Below are 20,471 nucleotides of genomic sequence, written 5' to 3'. Positions count from 1 at the left end.
TTTTGGCGCTTTCTCCCAATAAGAACAGCTTGGGTCTTCAAAGGGATATTTCCTTTTTGGAGTCAGGAGGCCCTTTTATTCCGGCCTTTTCCATTCTCGCTGAATTAGAGCTTGAATTTTCTCGTTCATAGGGAATGATCTTCTCTTCTTTTGTTCCAACCCGCTGAACATAGCATCTTGGATATTTCTTTTGGGTCTGGTGTCCATCAACCCCATAGTTGTTCTAATTGCTTTCACTAAACTATCCGTTTCTTCGATAGGGAAACAGCTGCGACCCCCTTCTTTGGAGGATGAGGAGTCGGATGCTGAACTGTCCGAGTTTGACGTTGAAGGTTCGCTCTCCCCATCGCTAAGGTCTGACTCGGGGTCACTGGTTTTGGCTTTCCTATGTTATTTGCTTCCTCCCTGAAGGGTTTTCACGGTGTTTTCTACCTGGTGTTTAATCAGGGCCCTAAGGTCGGAGGCGCACCTTGGAGATTCCTTACAAATCGTGTGATCAATGCACGCTTGGCAGAGCCTTTTCCCAAACCCCGTGGGAAGCTACTCTTTGCAAAGTGGGCAAATCTTGTGGTTGGCATTCTGCATGCACTTCTTCCCCTAAAAGAGAGGGAGGCCCTAGTTACAGCTTGTCCATTCACGTAGTCCACTTACCCACAAAGCCGAAGAAGGATACCGGATCTGGAGGGACCACCGGGTCTGCCGACGCCTTGTCTTTTGGGGTCACTGCCCCACTGGACTCCTTGCTGCGCCTGGACCCTGAGCGGCTGCTGCTGTGCCGCTGTGGCTGGTCCTTGGGATCCTTCTTACGGCGTTTCTGCTGTTGAGGTGACTGCCGCGGTTGCCGCTGGTGCCCTGTGTCGGAGGACATGTCCAGCTGCGGTTGCTGCTCTGGAGGCTCACTCATGCTTCCAGGAGATGCAAGTTTTTTTTTTTTTTCTCTCCCCTGCCCCCAGGTGCGCGCCGCCCCTGCCTCTTCCTCCCGGCACTCCGGGCTCCCAGAGATGCTTGCGCGCACCCGGCATCATCGGCTCCGCCCCCTGCGCTCCGAGATGCCGTTCCCAGAGGTGCATTGCGGCGGTAGCGACGTCAACAGGCCGCGCCGCCGCTCCCCAGGAATGCATTGCGATGGCCCAACTCCACCGGCAGCTTCCCGCGCCCGCTGCGCCGCTGTCCCTTGAAGCGGAGATTCCTGGGGGAGGCGGTCTTCAGCAGCACTTCTGCCGCCTCTCCCCCCCCACACACCATGGAGGCCCGCTGACCTTCCAGCGGTGGCGCCTCGGGTTACCACCCCAGCCGGGACAGGGAACCCCCGCTGTCAACCTCCGGACTGACCTCCGGACTGGCTGGCCCCGGCATCCATCGACGACTGGTGAGTCCGTAGGTTCTCTATGGGGACAGGAAACCAACTGACGCGGGAGAGAGGTACCGCTTTTTTATCTGTAGGTTTCCTGTCCCCGTGGGGCAGATCCTCTATCTCCGTGGTGCCGTCATGGGGGATAGAGAAACAGAACTTAATATTTGGTACAGAAACCTTAGTCTGCAATTACAGATGTCAGACATTTCCTGGAGTTCTTGGCCAAGTTTGAACATATTGCAGCAGTGATTTTGCCCACTCCTCCATACAGTTCTCCAGATCTTTCAGGTTTCAGGCTGTCACTGGGCAACACTGAGTTTTAGCTTCCTTCAAAGATTTTCTATTGGGTTCAGGTCTGGAGACTGGCTAGGCCACTCCAGGACCTTGAAATGCTTCTCACGGTGTTACTCCTTAGTTGCCTTGTCTGTGTGTTTCAGGTCATTGTCATGCTGCAAGACATAGCCACGACCTATCTTCAATGCTCTTACTGAGGGGAGAAGGTTGTTGGCCACAATCATGTGATACATGACCCCATTCATCCTCCTTTCAATATGGTGCAGTCTTCGAGTCACAGTTGCAGAAAAGCACCCCCAAAGTATGATGTTTCCCTCACTATGCTTCACAGTTTGGACGGTGTTCTTGGGGTTGTACTCATCCTTCTTCCTCCAAACACGGCGAGTGGAGTGGATAGTAAAAAGTTCTATTTCAGTCAAATCTGCCCACATGACCTTCTCACATGCCTTCTGGATCATTCCTGACTTTTCTCAGAATCATCCTAATCCCACAAGGTGAGATCTTTCATGGAGCCCCATACCAAGCAAGATGGACAGTCATCTTGTGTGTCTTCCATTTTCTAATAATTGCGCCAACAGTTGTTGCCTTCTCACCAAGCTGCTGGCCTATTGTCCTTGTAGCCCAATCCCAGCCTTGTGCAGCTCTACAATTTTGTCCCTGGTGTCCTTACACAACTCTATGGTCTTGGCCATGGTGGAGAGGTTGGAGTGTGACTGATTGAGTGTGTGAACAGGTGTCTTTTATACAGTTAAATTCAAAACACGTGCAATTAATACAATGAATTTAACACAAATTAAAAAAAAAATAAAAATCATATAACCTGATTTTCTGTATGGTTTTTTTATTTTTAGATTCTGTCTCTCACAGTTAAGTGTAGCCAAGATAAAAGATACAGACCTCTCCATTCTTTGTAGGAGGGAAAACTTGTAAAATCAGCAAAATGTATCAAATACTTATTTTCCCCACTGTAAGAGGTTCCCCACTAAAGACACCATTTCTTTACATCTGAGCAGAGAGCCACTAAGAATTAGTGGCTTCTACCAAAGCCACACACATACTATATGGTCAGTCATTTAATTAAATGTAACATTGCATTTCATACTATTAGCTGCAATTTCCACCCCAAAAGGGTTTGTTTTGAAACCCAAGACCCTTTAAAGGGGGTATTCCATAATGTAGTTAATGAATACCTATTTTTTTAGGATACTAGCCACGATCACTTCCATGGGAGCTATGCTGCAGTACCAGAGTACGGTCACTGAACCATTTACAAAGTTGTGCCGTTATGGCCATTTCCACTATAAAACCAGCCTCCGCAGAAGCAGCAAAATGCTCATCAGTGGGTGTGCAAGGGCTGAACTCCTGGCAATCTGACACACATCAATTAAATAACAAGAATAGGGTTTTTTTTAAAAAAAAAACACATAGGAAAAAAGTGTTAAGATCAAAAAAACAAAAACAAAACAGTAACCTACCCTTGGCTCCAGAAAAGTGCCCTTGAAGTAGCGATACAGTACTTTGATTCCTCTTGGGAGTGTAACACTTGTTTTCCAGATTGTACTGTTGGGAAAAAAAAAAAGTTCTATAAATCACAGAATTGTCTAGAAATGCAATTATATGATAGACCGTGTACTAAATCCACAGAAACGAGATTTGTAAAGCACAAAAGTAAAACGCTATAACTCTTACATTGCAGTATAAGACTTTACTCATATGTGGGTAAATCAGAAATTTAAATGGGTTCTCAAGGATCAGAATATTGACAGACTACAGAATAGATCACCAATATTAGATCATTTGGGATGAGAGTTGCAGCACCCCTGCCAATCAGCTACTTGAAGTAGCAGCGCTTGTGCAACCCCTCGATATACACATTGTGCTGTCTACCCACTAATTCAGGGATCAATGAACCTAAAGCCCTGACTGGAGCACAGAATGCCTTTCAGCTAAGGTTAAGGCAAGAGCCTAAGCACAAGGCAGCATTAGGCTTGTCCAGTTCACCGAGGATGTAATACTCACTAATATGACATTACAACCTTCCTCCCCATGCGGTAAATACCTCTGAACAAAGCCTAAGCCGAAATCCCTGGAATAGACTGACAATTGCAGTGAAAGATTTATGTCACGGGGCAGCTGCGGTGAGACAGGAGACGTGGAACCAGGGCCCCTGAACTGCCCCCAAGACTAAGGGGGTGTCCTGACTTTCCTTAACTTGGGGGTACACTGAAAGGTAGTTAGGCACAAGTCTCCAACCTGTCCCTATCTCCTGTTCAGCCCTGAGCTAAACACCAACCCCCCTCCCCAGGGGGTGAGACAGGGAATAAAGTAAACAGCACCAAAAACCAGGTAAAGGGTAATACAGACACCTCGGGGTTAAATAAACTGAAAGACAAGACTTGGCTTGCTCTGCGGCAATGCTCCAGGACAGCAGAGTTAGCCACTTGAAAACAGCAGATAACTGAAGATCCACATAACTCTGTCAGCTCTTGAACTCCAGCTTGGTTGGTCTCCAAAGAGGAACAATATCACCAACAGTTAGTTGGTGCACCTGGTGAGCTTATATAGGAAGGTGGGAGTGGTTTCCGCCTGCATAGATAATTAATCACAATGCAGTAACACCAGCAGCCATCGAGGGGGGAAAACTCACTAGCAGGCTAACTAAACATGCAGTAACACCAGCGGCCACCGGGGGGGGGGGAAACTCACCAGAAGACCAACTAATGATGCAGTAACACCAGCAGCCATCGGGGGGCAAAAACTAAATATTAACCTCCGATGGCCTGAAAGGAAAAAAAAGTTTTAATATGAGAGCCTGGATCTGTCACAGATCCAAAAATGGATCGTGACAGTACCCCCCTTTCAATGAGGGACCTCTGGACCCTCAACACCGCACCTCTCCGGAAAACCACCTACCATGAGGACACCTAAATCCACCAGAGTTCACCTCAGCCACCACCTGACTCTCAGGTTTATGGCAAATATGGGCAGATGGAATTGGTAATGTATGATTTGGAGGCAACACAAATCTCCAGAGCGCCGACCTGGGGAACAAGTTGTGAATGGGTATTACCGGGGGTAACTTCAGCTGGTAAGTCCCCGGGCCGAGAATGGCTGACACCCGATACGGCCCGATCGCCTAAGAACTCCAGACCCCAGCAGCACACATCCACTGGATGCTTTTAGTGGTCACACACACACACTCGTTCACACAGGTCCGGACCTGAACGTTTATTGCCACACACTCATTTGCCACAAGACGGTGAACTCTTCAAGGAACTGACAACAGAGGCATTCCCCCTGTGTCCTCACACTCACACCCCCACGATTTTCAGAGGGAACCACCACCCTCCGCCGATCCTTCTTCCTAAGAGGACTCCGATTAACAGGGTTGTCAAATGGTGAGGGTTGAGACTGGCCCCTACTCCCTGGCAGCACCTCTGCTGCCCCCACTGGAGTAGGGGGGATGGTTGTAGAATGACGGCAGAGACAGTAGCCCCTGGGCAGCAGCCCTCACAAGAGTGACCCCAGCGGACTATTTTCCTGGACCACCAATCTATCACCGGGTTGTGTTTTTCCAACCAAGGGAGGCCTAAAACGATAGGTGATGGCATATCCCTCAAGACATAGCATGACAGGGACTCTTCATGCTGGGTCCCTATACGCAGATGTATTTTTTCTACAACTTGGGTCAACCTCCCCTGGCTCAGTAGGACAGAGTCAATGGCCTGGACGCTTAGGGGTTTGGCCAGCATCCGACACTTTAGGTCATGAGTCTGTACAAAGTGAGCGTCCACCAAATTGACTCCAGCTCCACTGTCCACAAACACCGGTATGCCCTCAGGTACCCTGTCAACCACCACTTCAGCTGATAAAGTACACTGATAGGGCAAAATGGAGGAAATGTACACTCCCTGGTCCTCCCTCCACACGACCAGGGGGACGCGGTTTCTTAGGTTCTACCGAAGATATGGCGCGCACTGGGCAGACTCCTATAATATGGCCCATCTGCCAACAGAAAAAACATGCCCCCACACCACGGTGAATCGCAAGCAACCCCTTTTTGAAATCAACTGCTCCGATCTGCATGGGTTCTTGTTCCGGTGTGTCCTCCTCCTTAGCAAGGACTATAGGGGGCACATATGGTGTATGTCTCTCCCTGAGGTGTCTATCTACCCAGATGGCAAGGGACATGGCGGCATCCAGCGACCTGGGGGCGGCATACTGCACAAGAGTATCCTGCAACCTTGGGGATAGACCCTGCACAAAATGACTCCTAAGGGCAGGGTCGTTCCACTGAGTATCCGTGGCCCACCTCCTAAACTCAGAGCAGTACTTCTCAACCGGCCGGCCCCCTGCTTGATTTTATGGAGTCTGGTTTCCGCTAGAGAGAAACCATCTGGATCGCCATATACCAGCGCCAGAACCGCAAAAAACCCGTCTACTGACCATAAGGATGGCGAATCGGTGGGCAGGGAAAAAGCCCAGGCCTGGGGATCCCCCCTGAGTAGGGAGACAAAAATCCCCACGTGCTGATCCTCACTCCCAGAAGAACAGGGGGGGAGCCTGAAATATAATTTACAGGCCTCTTGAAACACTAAGAATTTGTCTCTCCCTCCAGAAAACTTGTCAGGAAGAGATATCTTAGGTTCTGTTTGAGCCTGAGCAGAAGCCCAGATCCCCACCAACTGCTGCAGCTGCTGCACCATCTAACCCCGCAGCACCCTGGGCTCGTCGGTGAGAGGCTGAAGCAGTTGGGCTAAGGTCTGAGTCATGGCTCCCCAGGAAAAGAGAAAATGGGAGGGTTGGTGATAATGTCACGGGGCAGTTGCGGGGAAACAGGAGACGTGGAACTTTCCTTAACTAGGGGGTACACTTAAAGGTAGTGAGTCCCAAGTCTCCGACCTGTCCCTATCTCCTGTTCAGCCCTGAGCTAAATACCCACCCCCCTCCCCAGGGGGTGAGACAGGCAATAAAGTAAACAGCACCAAAAACCAGGGAAAGGGTAATACAGACACCTCGGGGTTAAATAAACTGAACTTAGACAAGACTTAGCTTGCTCTGCGGCAATGCTCCAGGATAGCAGAGTTAGCTACTTGAAAACAGCAGACAACTGAAGATCCACAGAACTCTGTCAGCTCCTGAACTCCAGCTTGGTTGGTTTCCAAAGACGAATATCACCAACAGTTAGTTGGTGCACCTGGTGAGCTTATATAGGAAGGTGGGAGTGGTTTCCGCCTGCATAGATAATTAATCACAATGCAGTAACGACCACTGGGGGGAAAAATTCACCAGAAGACCAACTAATGATGGAGTAACACCAGCGGCCACCGGGGTAAAAAAAAAAACTAATATTAACCCCCGATGGCCAGAAAGGAAAAAAGTTTTAATATGAGAGCCCGAATCTGCCACAGATCCAAAAATGGATCGTGACAATTTATGTAAAAAAAAAATAAATGTAACCCTTTTCAGAAGTTGTAACATTTTAGCCATGTTATGGGCATGTTTTCTATCCACAAAATTTATCTTGCTCTGTTGTATACAACTCTTTAGATTAACTTTAGAAAGTAAATATGTGATCAGATCCTTCCTCAAACATACTTTATGATCTATAAAGGTAAATGTAGAAAAAAGGACATGCACCACACATCCAAAATCATACACCGATCTAATGCCGCTAGTCAAAAATTTATGAAGCTGAACATGAGCATGCTGCTCACAAAGTCATTTTTTCTACAGTTAAGGTACCGTATATACTCGAATATAAGCCGAGATTTTCAGCCCAAAAAATTGGGCTGAAAGTCCCCCTCTCGTCTTATATTCAAGTCATATACAAAGGGGGTCAGAGGGGGAGGGGGGGCGGGGGTGTCAGGTCATACTTACCCGTCCTGACGCTGTGTCTTGAGCCCCCAGCTTCTCCCCGTGCTCTCTCTTCCTGCCTTCAGCGGTCACATGGTGCCGCTCATTAAAACTCATGAATATGCGCATATTCATGAGTTTTAATGAGCGGTACCACATGACCGCTGAAGGCAGGAAGAGAGAGCGCGGAGAAGCTGGGGGCTCAAGACACAGCGTCAGGACGGGTAAGTATAGCGATACTCACCTGTCCTGCGTCCATGGCTGCTTGCTGCTGTCTGTCATCGGTCAGTGACTTCAGACAGCAGAGGGTGCGGTGACGTGGTTAGTGCGCGCCGCGCCCCCTGCAGTCTGAACGTCACTGACTGATGACGTGGCAGATAGCGGTGAGCAGCCATGGACGCAGGACACGTGAGTATCTCAGGTGCCAGCAGTGACACCGGCACCTGACACCCAGCGACGGAGAGGTGAGTATGTCTTTTTTATTTTTACATGCAGCAGCAGCAGCATGGGGTCAGCATATGGGGGAACAATCTATGGAGCTTCTTATGGGGACACCATATGGGGGAATAATCTATGGAGCATTTCCCACCCTAGGCTTATACTCGAGTCAATAAGTTCTCCCAGTTTTTGTGGCAAAATTAGGGGGGTCTGCTTATACTCGGGTCGGCTTATACTCGAGTATATACAGTATATTTTAGGACCATGCACATGTAGTATGATTTTGAATAAAATTGCAATGATGCACCCATAAAAGGTGAGCTGCCATAACCGGTCTGATGAATAATAACATTAAAATAAATTAACCCCTTAATGTCCAATGACGGACACAGTCCGTCATCAGACATTTCCCCTGCTTTGATGAGGGCTCTGGCACTGAGCCCGCATCAAAGCCGGGACATGTCAGCTGTTATGAACAGCTGACATGTGTCCGCAATAGGCGCGAGCGGAATCGCCGTCCGCCCGCGCCTATTAACTAGTTAAATGCCGCTGTCAAAGCTGACAGCGGGCATTTAAATAGCATTTCCGGCCGCCGGGCCGGAAATGACCTCATCGCCGACCCCCGTCATGTGATCTGGGGTCGGCGTCATGTTGCCTGGACAACCAGAGGTCTCTATGAGACCTCTATGGTTGTTCCAGGCATATGGCTTTCAGCGCCACCCGGTGGTCGGCACTGAAATCACAGCAGTAAATCTGCTACATATGGGCGATCTGCTCATCGCCCATTTGTAGCAGAGCCGATCGGGTTGCGCAAGCTTCTAGCCTCCTCTGGAGGCTATTGAAGCATGCCAAAAGTAAAAAAAAAAAAAGTTTAAAAATAAAAAAAAATTAAAAAAAACCTAAAAGTTCAAATCACCCCCCTTTCGCCCCAATCAAAATAAAACAGTAAAAAAAAAAAATCCCACATACACATATTAGGTATCGCCGCGTTCAGAATCGCCCGATCTATCAATAAAAAAAAGCATTAACCCGATCGCTAAACGCCGTAGCGAGAAAAAAATTCAAAACGCCAGAATTACGTTTTTTTGGTCACCAAGACATTGCATTAAAATGCAATAACGGGCGATCAAAAGAACGTATCTACACAAAAGTGGTATCATTAAAAACGTCAGTCCGGCATGGAAAAAACAAGCCCTCATCCGACCCCAGATCATGAACAATGGAGATGCTACGGGTCTCGGAAAATTACGCAAATTTTTTTTTTTTTTTTAAGCAAACTTTGGAATTTTTTTTCACCACTTAGATAAAAAAGAGGACATAGACATGTTTGGTGTCTATGAACTCGTAATGACCTGGAGAATCATAATGGCAGGTCAGATTTAGCATCTAGTGAACCTAACAAAAAAGCCAAGCAAAAAACAAGTGTGGGATTGCACTTTTTTTGCAATTTCACCGCACTTGGAATTTTTTTCCCGTTTTCGAGTACACGATATGGTAAAACCAATGATGTCATTTAAAAGTACAACTCGTCCCGCAAAAAATAAGCCCTCACATGGCCATATAAACGGAAAAATAAAAAGTTATGGCTCTGGAAAGAAGGGGAGGGAAAAATGAAAATGTAAAACAAAAATACCCCTGGTCGTTAAGGGGTTAAGGGCATTTTCCTCAAAAACGTAGAATTACATATATTTTTTTGTCATAATCTTAATCAAAAGTGTATTTTTATGATTTTAAAGATATTATATAAGTAATACAAAACAGTAATACAAAAACCAGAACCTACGATTGTAGGGTAAAGGAAAAATGGAAAGGGGAGGAAATGAAAGCTAGTCAAAAATACAACACAATTAACACTAATTATTTTGCTGAATAATTATTGGACATTTCATATCTATTTAACATATTCCCAGATGACATGGATAAACGGCCACATTACTTACCAATCATTAGCATCAGGCTGCAAGATAACAGCATGTTGGGGTTTCCAGGCTCCTAAAGTATCACAACTCCCACATAGTGCAATGACTTCATCTGAAAAAAAGAAGAGGAGTTCTGATTTTTATGGTTTCCTGCCCATATGTGCCAGTGTTCAATTTCAAAAATGGTACAGAGGAACAAAGCTCCAGAGAAACGTCAATTAATGGCTGGCACACTTACGAAAAAAAAAACCAACAAGTCAGAGAATAATTCACGATTCTAAAACATTATGTAATAAGCAGCACAATATGTAATTATCAGTAATGTCTGTTTTCAGTGAAACTTTTTGGCTGAAAATGCAACCATCCTATTTTAATGAAAAAAATAAACAATTCTTTATGTGCACAGTCAGGCAACTCTTCTGGCAATGATGTGGTTGTGCCGGTACTAGTCGTAAGGTACGTGACCGCTGGCAGCTTGTAAACAGCGACCAGTAGGGGAGCAGCGTGGGAGTATCTGTGCTGGATATAATAACGGAAAACTGACCAAATAAAGAGCTAGTCTGAACTAGTGCATACCAAAAACAATTAACATAGTAAATAAAGCTAAGGTTGCACTCAATTGTACTAAAGCAAATCAGTGTGTGATACACGAAGTGTGAATAGCATAATGGATTTTTGGAAATTAAACACATGAGATGCTTGGCACAAAATTTGACCAAAAATTGTGAGCCCATCCACCAATGTCAAGGTAATCTCATGGATCAGATCGGATGGGTCTCTGACCTAACTGACTAGTGTGAACACCTACCTCTGGCTAATAACTTGGTAAAGCCTATATTTAGAGGTAAGTGTTCACACTAGGCAGCTAAGCATCTCATGTGCTTTTTCATTTCCAAAAGCCATTATGCTATTCACACTTCATGTGTCACACACTGATCTGCTTTAGTGCAATTGAGTGCAACCTTTGCTTTAGTATCTGTGCTGGATTGGAGTGGGAATGAAGAGACAAGAACTAGATATGTTATAAACAATGTCTACATGGGGAATCGATTAATATTAATGATCGCAAACGATAGCGTGCTATCCCAGTATCTTGGGCGTGCTCGGATAATATGTTCGAATCCCTGTGGCTACATGTTTTGTGGTTGCCTCACAGCAAGTGTCTTACAGACGCAAAACATGCAGTTGCAGGGACTCGAACAAGTTATCCGAGCACGCCCAAGATCCCCGGATAATACCAGAGCATGCTCATATATAACAAGTTATCCGAGCACGCCCAAGATCCCCGGATAACACCCGAGCATGCTCATATAACAAGTTATCCGCGCACGTCCACTCTTCACCTATTGATGTGCCGTATGTGCAATACGGCACTCAAAGGGAATCTGTCACTAGGATCAAACCATCTAAGCCATCCATATGGGCATGTAGGTCATAGATAGTTAAATAAAATCTTGATACAATGTCTTATTCCAGAGAAAATGTTTTTTGCAGTATGTAAATGAGCTGCTAAGATCTATGGGACGACATAGATCTCCCTGAGAATCTGCCTCCCGAGATTGTATTAATTGAAAGGGGACGTTACCATTGTGAGACATGCAGATCAGGATAATGGTGAAACTGGGTGTCTGTGTCCAAATCTGTGCTGCTGATAAAGATGGATGGCAGACAATATTCTTCAAAGCCTTATTTTCAAACAGGTTAATAGACAATCTAATGACTATTAACCTGTTTCTAAATAAAGCTTTGAAAAATGTCGTCTGCCATGCATCTTTATCAGCAGCACAGATTTGGACACAGACACCCGGTTTCACCATTATCCTCGGTCTTTGGCCCAGTGTCCTGCAGCAGCTGATCCGAGCTTTTCACATGTTGCTTAGCTGCAACAAAACAAGGTGAGCGTACCTCTCCCCGATGCACCCCATGTATTTACCAGTTAAGATCCTATTTGCACCTTTTTTTTTTTTGCTCTCCAGACTTGCTAATTCTATGTAGATTAGGAGAGCAAACTGTCAGTCATTACATGTCTCACACTGGTAACGCCCCATTCCTTTTATAATAAGCTCTGGAGTCTGATTCTCTGGGAGATCCATGCCCAGACCACAGATCTTAACAGCTCATTTACATATTAAGAAAAATAAAGATTCCTCTGGAATAAGACAGCAGATATCACCGTATCCGGCTTCCTGTGCCTGTGACCTACATGGCCACACAGACGCCTTAAGAGGGCTGACCCTACTGACAGATAACCTTTATCAGAGCCAAGAGATGCCCAGCACAGTGTGTGTGCCTTCTTTGGGGATGCATGAACTCAACTTTTTGGCAAGGAAATCCCGGGCATGAACCGATCCTACTCCAGACTAAGTCACACTGTAATTAAGTAATTCTAAAGTCACAAGATAAGAAAGAGAAGAGACGGACTGCGCCAATCAGCTTGAAGGAAAGGTCTGGCACGTTACCCATGTCATTTATCAGGGCGTCCTTCAGACACACTCTGTTTTCTTGGCAATGCCAAAGTATGTACATACTCCCACACAGCAATGACTGTGACAGCCAGGTTAGGACGTAACTCGAGAACAGAGGAGTGGAGTCACCTCACTTGCACTATACCAATATAACATGCCAAATGGAAACTAAGAGTAAATGTGTTTCAGCAGATATGAAATCTAAATATTTGACTCGAAGGGGACTGTAATGCTGCCGCCACTGCTGCTGTACAGAGGAGCCTGGAGGAAACTGACAGATGATTGTAGCGGATGGTGGGGAAGAGATATAAGAGAGTATGAGGGAGGAGGATGGAGTATGATGTAGGGGGGCAGAGGATGACAGGTCAGATGTAAGACAAAGGATATTGAGGGGTCAGATATTATGAGATCACACACACAAATAAACACTGGCATGTATAGGTTTGGGCACCACCGGTCAAAATTACTGTTATTGTGAATAGTTAGGGTGTGTGCGCACGTTGTGGATTCTTCTGCGGATCAGCAGCGGATTTGGCCCGGCGGGTCCGCAGCAGTTTCTGCTGCGTTGTACAGTACCCTTTTAGTCTATGTAAATAAAAAAACGCAGCGCCCACATTGCGGAATTTTCCGCGCGGATTTGCTGAGGCTTTAAATACGCAGTATGTCAATTCTTTGTGAGGATTCCGCAGCGGTTTGGCACTTGCTCCATGACAGGTGTGAAACCGCAGGCTAATCCGCAGATAAACCGCAGGTCATTTGACCTGTGGATTTACCTGCGGATTCTGCGCCGAAAAATCTGCAGCAGAATCCGCAACTGTGCACATAGCCTTAAGCAAGTTGAAGATGAAATGAGCTCTAAAACAGCCTAAAGTAAAAAAAGATAACATTTCATTTGTATTTTAGGCTACTTTAACCCCTTAGTGACAGTGCCAATTTTTTAAATTCTGACCAATGTCACTTTAAAGTGGTGATAACTCTTGAACGCTTCAACAAACCCCAGTGATTTTGAGATTGTTTTTTCGTGGCCTATTGTAATTTATAACTAATATTAGTGTGCGCTTGGAACACTCAAAGAAGAGGGAAATCTAAATTGGGTGGTTATAGAAAAAAAAAAAAAACCTCTTATAAGTGCTCTCTATGTAGCTGGATAATAGCGAGAAAATAGCAATTAGTAATAGTCAATTGTAAGACCTCAGAAGAAGTGCTTAAGGGAAAAAGAATATATATATAGATGCTGGTGGCAATCTTAGTTCCAACCTGAACAATCACAAACTAAAAAGGCATGAGTGAGGGTAAAAACCTGAAATCACTGAACAGGTTATATACTGCAGGGTAATTCTCCCTGATAGTAGCTTTAAAAAAAAAAAAAAAAAAAAAAGGAATGAGAGGCTCGTGGAGAATACCAGAGATGGTTGAGCACTCCATCTCTTGACTGCCATATGCCCTGAAGACTCCATTCTGGAAGAAACGCGTTGTGAGGCAGTCCTGTTTAGGAATGGCATAAGAATTACCGTCATGGATTCCTTTCCATTGGTTTATAGGAGGGTTCATTTTTCAACCTGGAAATTGAATCCTTTACCAGATTGGCGAGATTGTTCTAGTTTCTCTATATGCACCCCTATTTGTTTAGACATTTTTTCACAAGATCGTCAGTGGTACTGATCTATCCATCAGGATGTGAATGTCTAATTTGAATTACTATTGTTAGTGTTACTGGCAGCCTCTTGACCAGGGCTGTGGAGTCGGAGTCGTGGAGTCGGTGCTCATTTTGGTGGAGTCGGAGTTGGAGTCGGTATAAAATGGACCGACTCCGAAAATATATAATAAATTGGGTACAGTAATTCAATGCAGGATGTGCTGAATATTTTTTTCATAGGAGTTTGGGAAAGTTATGAAATGTCCTATAAATGGCTGTTCTATTCCTGATCTAAGGCTACATTCACACACAGTGTTTTTCCTGTGTTTTTTGAGGATACGTTTTTCAGCTGCAAAAGCTGATCATCTTTTTAAAAAACTGCATCACCTGAAAGGTTTTTGAGCTCATAGATAATGTTTTCAATAGCAAAAGCAGATTAGAAATCTGCTCTATCCATATCTGTCTATCCATATCGTATCTGTACCAAAAAGAATGAAAACCGGGTAGTACACCAATATATATTCTGTTCTATCTAAATATCTTGATTATTGGATCATAAAAATGATTAAATGTCTGAGGTTCACATTGTACTACAATACATTTTTCACTTAAATATAAGCAATATGTGTGGGAGTCGGAGTCGCAGGTTTGGCTTACCGACTCCACAGCCCTGCTCTTGACCCACAATCAGCTCCTCGTTTGTCTTATTTATGCTCTATTTTGAGGGTGTCTGATTTTACTTGTTGTGTCATTGTTTTTGATAGGGATATCTTTGCTGCTTTTATTGCTTAAATACCAATCGTGATCCTAGTTTCTGAAAGTTATTGGAGGTGGCACATTATGGTATACAGAAAGCTGAGTCACAGGAGCGCAAGCGACATATGGCTCGCCTCCAGCTTATTTATCTGAAAAACAACTTCTATAATAAAACACAAAAACTGAAAAGTACTCTAAATTAGAAATATACTGAACGAGACGAAGTAAAAAATGCACACAAAAAAAAACAAACAGAAATTGTAGTAGGCAACATGCCAATTAATCCATTCCCTTATCGTGGAGGGGTCACTAGTGTTCTTACACAGATAAATTTGTTTACCAAGAACTGATAAAACCACGCCCTGCTGCAACAATCAGACTGAAGACATGTAAATAGTTCTGGCATCATGACTGTGCTTATTCAATAAGGATATTCAAAAACATTTATCCTACTGATGTCTCAATTTTGCTTTTATTGGTATTTTTATTTTTGAAATTTACCAGTAGCGGCTGCATTTTCCACCCTAGGCTTATACTAGAGTCAATAATTTTTCCAGTTTTTTGTGGCAAAATTAGGGGGGGGGGGGGGGGGGGGGGGGGGGAGTCGGCTTATACGGTAACTTTTTTCACAAAAAAATTTACTTCAGGTCCAATTTTTTTTTATTTTACCAAGGTTAACAGAAGAAATTGGACCCCAAAAGTTGTTGCGCAATTTGTCCTGAGTACACAGATACCCCATATGTGCACAAAAAATAGAATTAGTGTTACCGGTAATTCGGTTTCTAAGAACCTTCCACGACAGCCATATCGGAGGATGTCTCCCCGCCCTAATGGGGGAAAGGAAATGCACAAGAGGTTAAATAACCCTCCCCTTCCTACTACCTCCAGTGTTTTTTCTGTACACAATAGTATGCATAGTTACCACCAAAGTGCAGGAAGCATCCAGTAGAGTTATCAGTAGGGAGGGAAATTAGTGCTGTCGTGGAAGGTTCCTAGAAACCGAATTACTAGTAAGACTAATTCTATTTTCTCTAGTCACCTCCCACAACAGCCATATCGGAGGAATACCAACAACTAATTTTTTAGGGAGGGACAACAGCCTGCAGAACACGTCTGCCAAACGTTAAATCCCTGTTGAAATTTAGTCTACAATGTCTGGCAACTGTATGGACAGACGACCAGGTGGCAGCTCTGCATATCTGCTCAGAAGATGCGTTCCCTCTTTCTGCCCACAATGTTGATACTGAACGAGCAGAGTGGACTTTTAAAGATGTAGGAGGGGGAACGTTCTGTGACGAGTAGTCAAGGCTGATAGCTTGCTTGATCCAATTCGCGATTGTATTTTTTTCCGCCTTCTTGCCTTTATTCCGAACGGAAATTTGAATGAATAAATTCTGGTCAATCCTCCAACTCTTCGTCTGCTGGAGGTAGAAGAGGACTATTCTACGGATGTTGAGGGTGTAAAACACTTCTTCGTGTTGGAGGGGTTTGGACAGAAGGAAGGCAATACAATGTCCTGGAACCTATGAAAGTTCGAGACTACCTTAGGCATAAAGGAGGGATCTAACCTCAGGATGATGCTATCCTCCGTGATGGTTACGTATGGCTCCTGTATTGAAAGGGCCTACAATTCTATGCGCCTTGCGGTAGTAATTGCTACCAGGAACACAGTTTTTAGCGTTAAGTTTTCCAGAGTCGTGGAAGACAGTGGTTCAAACGGCTCCCTGGTCAAGTCCCTGAGAGCTAGGTTCAAGTCCCAGGGGGGGACCTGACTACGGAGTCTGGGACGGATCCTAGATGCTGAGGTTATGAATCGCTTGATCCATCGATGGTTTGCCAGATCTTGGTCGTAGAATGAACTAAGGGCTGACACCTGAACCTTTAAAGTACTAGGTGTGAGCCCCAGATCTAGGCAGTCTTGAAGAAACTCTAAGATCTGTGTGATATTAGGATGGAAGGGATCTGGAGCATTTGGGGAACACCAAGATGAGAACTTCTTCCAAACCTTGACGTAAATGGCGTTAGTCACTGGTTTCCTACTCTTCTGTAGCGTTTGGATTACTTTTTCGGATAGGCCTTTAGAATTCCGTCTTCAGTAGCCAGGCCGCAAGGTTCATTTTGTGCGGGTCTGGGTGCAGTAGAGGGCCCTGGTGAAGGAGATTGGCCCTCTGGGGCAGAAGTATTGGACCTTCCTGAGCCATGTTTCATAGGGCTCCGTACCAACTTCTCCCTGGCCACAAGGGAGCTACTAGGATTGTTGTGACTTGCTCTGCCCGTATCTTCTGCAGTGTTCTCGCTATCATGGGAATCGGAGGGAAGGCGTAAGCCAGATCGAACTGCCACAGATGGGAGACGGCATCTACTTCCCACGCTCCGTCGGTGGGACTGAGGGAAAAAAAACGTTTCCACCTTCGCGTTTTGACCGCTGGCAAAAAGGTCCACATCAGGATTTCCCCACCTTGACAGCAGAGACAAAAAAAACTGTTTGGTCTAGGCTCCATTCCCCGGGATGAACATCATTCCTGCTGAGGAAGTCCGCCTCCGCATTGTCCAATGCCCTTAGATGTACTGCTGATATGGACAGCAGATGTTTCTCTGCCCAAGAAAAAAATTCTTGCAGCCACCGATTTTAGGTTGAAGAATTTCGTGCCTCCTTGGTGACTGATGTAGGACACTGTAGTCATATTGTCTGAGCAGATACGTACATGATGGTTTTGGACAAGGGTTGATGCTGATTTCAACGCTTCTTCTACAGATTTCAGTTCTCTCACATTTGAGGAGCTGGCTCTGACGTCTGGGGGCCATATCCCCTGGAAGTGTGATTTTTCCACTATAGCACCCCAGCCTCTCTGACTGGCGTCTGTGGTGACGATTTTCAGGGGGAGCTGATCCCAGCTGACACCCCGCTGGAGATTCTGGTAGTTCAGCCACCAGAGGAGGGACGCATTCACAGGACCTGGAAGAGTGGTTCTCTTGGTCAGTGTATTCCAACACTTCGAGCATCGGAGTACATAGGACTGAAGGATCAGAGTATGGGCTTGAGCCCAGGAGACAGCTTGGATGCACGCTGTAAACGAACCTAGGATGGACATTGAGTCTTTCAGGGTTGGTGCCCTCTGGTTTCTGAACTTGGAGACTCTCTGAACAAGGTCGAGCTGTTGTTCCCTGGGTAGAAAAGATGTTCGCTTTTCTGAGTCCAGGAGTATCCCCAAGAACTTTTTCCTTGCAGAGGGATGAAGGTCTGATTTCACCAGGTTGGGAGTCCAGTCCAAGGACTGTAAAACTTCGAGATTTCTCTACGTTCTGGTTCAGGCGAGATATGGATGGAGCTATTATTAGAAGGTCATCTAGGTATGGGACAATGCAGATGACCTGCTGGCGAATGAAGATCATTGCCTCTGCCAACACCTTGGTAAAAACTCGAGGGGCTAATGACACCCCAAACGGCAGGACATTGAACTGGTAGTGGTTGACCTGGGACCCAGCAAACCTGAGGAATCTCCTGTGGTCTGGATGAATCGGGACGTGATAGTAAGCGTCCCTCAGGTCTATAGTGGCCATCACCCAATTTTGTCCTATGAGGGGGATTGATGATTTGACCGACTCCATCTTGAATCGTCTGTACTTCACCACTTGGTTCAAGGGCTTTAAGTTTATTATAACCCTGTGCTTCCCTGAGGGTTTCACAATTACGAAGAGGCGAGAGTAGTGGCCTCTGCCTATCTCCTGTTGTGGAACTGGGGAGATCGCTCTTGCTTGCAGAAGTGTTTCTATGTCTGACAGCAAGGATCTTTGGAGGTGCGCCTGTAGGGAGGTTATTCTCAGGCATTGAGGGGGAGAACTCTCGAATTCCAATCTCAGTCCGTCGTGAATGGTGCGAAGAACCCATTGGTTTGAGGTTATGTACTGCCATTGATCTATGAAATTCGGAAGTCAGCCCCCCGACCGGAATACTGTCTTTGTTTGTCCGTAGGGTTTTGTTGTTGTTGTTCGGGAGGGCCAGAATATTTCTGCCCTTACCTCCTTTCGGATATCTCTACCAGCCCGTTTTGCCCTTCCCTTTGAAATCTCTCTGGGAGGGCTGGTCTTGGGGACGAAAAAAATCATTTCCTAGGTTTCTTTTGTTCTGGAAGCGACTTCTTATCCGTTGCTTTCTCCAGGATGTCATCCAGAACTGGGCCAAATACATAATTTCCCTGGAAGGGAGTCGCACAGTTTTGTTTTTGACGTAAAGTCTCCTCCCCAAGATTTCTGCCACAGTGTTCTTCTGGCTGAGTTGGAGAGGACCGCAGACTTTGCTGCTACTCGTATGGATTCCACAGAAGCATCAGCTAGGAACCCTGTTGCTTTTTGTAATAGGGGAAGAGAGTCAAGGATTTCTTCCCTGGAGGTCCCCTAAGTGAGATGGTCTTCCAGCGTACGCAGCCAGCGAAATAGGGACCTGGCTACAAATGTAGAGGCTATATTGGCCTTAAGCAGGGTTGTGGAGGCATCCAAGGATTTCCTGAGCAGGCTCTCCGTTTTCCGATCCATGGGATCCTTGAGCTGAGATGAATCTTCGAATGGAAGAGCCGTTCTCTTAGTCACCATGGACACCTGCATGACCACTTTAGGGACCTCCCATAGGGAGCAATCTCCCTCTAAGGGAAACAGATTTCTCAGATCTGAGGGGACACTAAGCCCGTTCTCGGGGAGGGCCCATTCCTGCATAACCAGGTTTCGGATGTTTTCGAGAACGGGAAACCCCTTTTGGTCTTTGGGCTTCAGTCCCCCAAACATTTCATCCTGAATAAAGCATTCCACTTCCGCCTCCTCCAATCCCATAGTGCCTCTTACCACATTAACTAAATCCCCCATGTCCTCAGACGAGAAGCAGTATTTTTTGTTATTGGGTTTGGGGCGGAAGTGGAACTTTCATTTTCCCACGCATCCTCTGAGTTAGAGGTATCAATTTCGCACGAGTCCGATTCCATAGGGGCCACTTTCCTTTTCCTAGCAGGAGGGGGCAGTGGCGTCGGGGTCTGGGCAACAGTCATCATAGAAGTTTGGACTTCTTGTTTGAAGAAGGTTTTTATACTGTCCAGTAGGGAGGGCTGCTCTGCACGTATTACGTCATCCGTGCAGGGCTGACATAGCTTCTTCAAATATGCCGAGGGAAGTTTGGTATCACACACACTTGCGACTCGGTTTCTTTATAGCGTCAGGAGCCTTGTCTCCCTAAAACAGAGAGAAGGCATACTAAGTCACCTCAGAGACCACCCGGACAGAATAAAGGGGGGACCCACCCCGCTACTTACAGAAGGAGGGTGAACGCTGGGCTCTGCAGAAGCAGATCGTGAGGGCTTATCGCCGTCCATGGTCAGTCAGTCACAGTCACCTGTACAGAAATGGTCTTACCTGGACGCACCCAGACCAGGGTTTTAATAGCCAAGGTCCAATCCAGCGTGTTCCGTGCTCCTCCTCCCCTGGTCCACAGGTGGGGGGTCATTGTAATCACCCCTCCTCACAGCTGATTCTGCAGCAGCCGTCCCGTTCCCCCACCCCGTTTGGGGTTGCTGGCTCCGCCCCCTTGTCCCGGTCCAGCGTCTTGCTTAGCGGCCGGTAGGCGTGACACTGGGGGTCGGTAGAGCCACTGACGGCGGCCCGAGACACTATCGGCGGCCCGGTAATACCGGCCGCATAAGTATTCCAGCCAGGAACGCAGGAGGGAGGCAAAACCGGAAATTCGGCGCCGGTCCCTTCGTCACTTCCGG

At 46.1% G+C, this 20,471-nt stretch overlaps 1 protein-coding gene across 1 annotated transcript in view; it reads right to left on the bottom strand.

The window, feature by feature from the left end:
• GPCPD1 (glycerophosphocholine phosphodiesterase 1) overlaps positions 1–20,471 on the bottom strand; it is a 116,051-nt gene that overhangs the window by 76,556 nt on the left and 19,024 nt on the right. The window contains exons 3-4 of the mRNA XM_073553885.1: positions 9,883–9,973; positions 3,124–3,208 (exon numbers count right to left, since the gene is read on the bottom strand). Coding sequence (XP_073409986.1) covers positions 3,124–3,208; positions 9,883–9,973 — 176 coding nt within the window. The remainder of the gene's footprint in view (positions 1–3,123; positions 3,209–9,882; positions 9,974–20,471) is intronic.

The sequence above is a fragment of the Dendrobates tinctorius genome, unplaced genomic scaffold (genome assembly GCF_039654945.1).
Source record: "Dendrobates tinctorius isolate UK_male_01 unplaced genomic scaffold, ASM3965494v1 ptg000203l, whole genome shotgun sequence".
Taxonomy (NCBI): Eukaryota; Metazoa; Chordata; class Amphibia; order Anura; family Dendrobatidae; genus Dendrobates; species Dendrobates tinctorius.
This window is presented reverse-complemented; position numbering and strand designations above follow the sequence as displayed.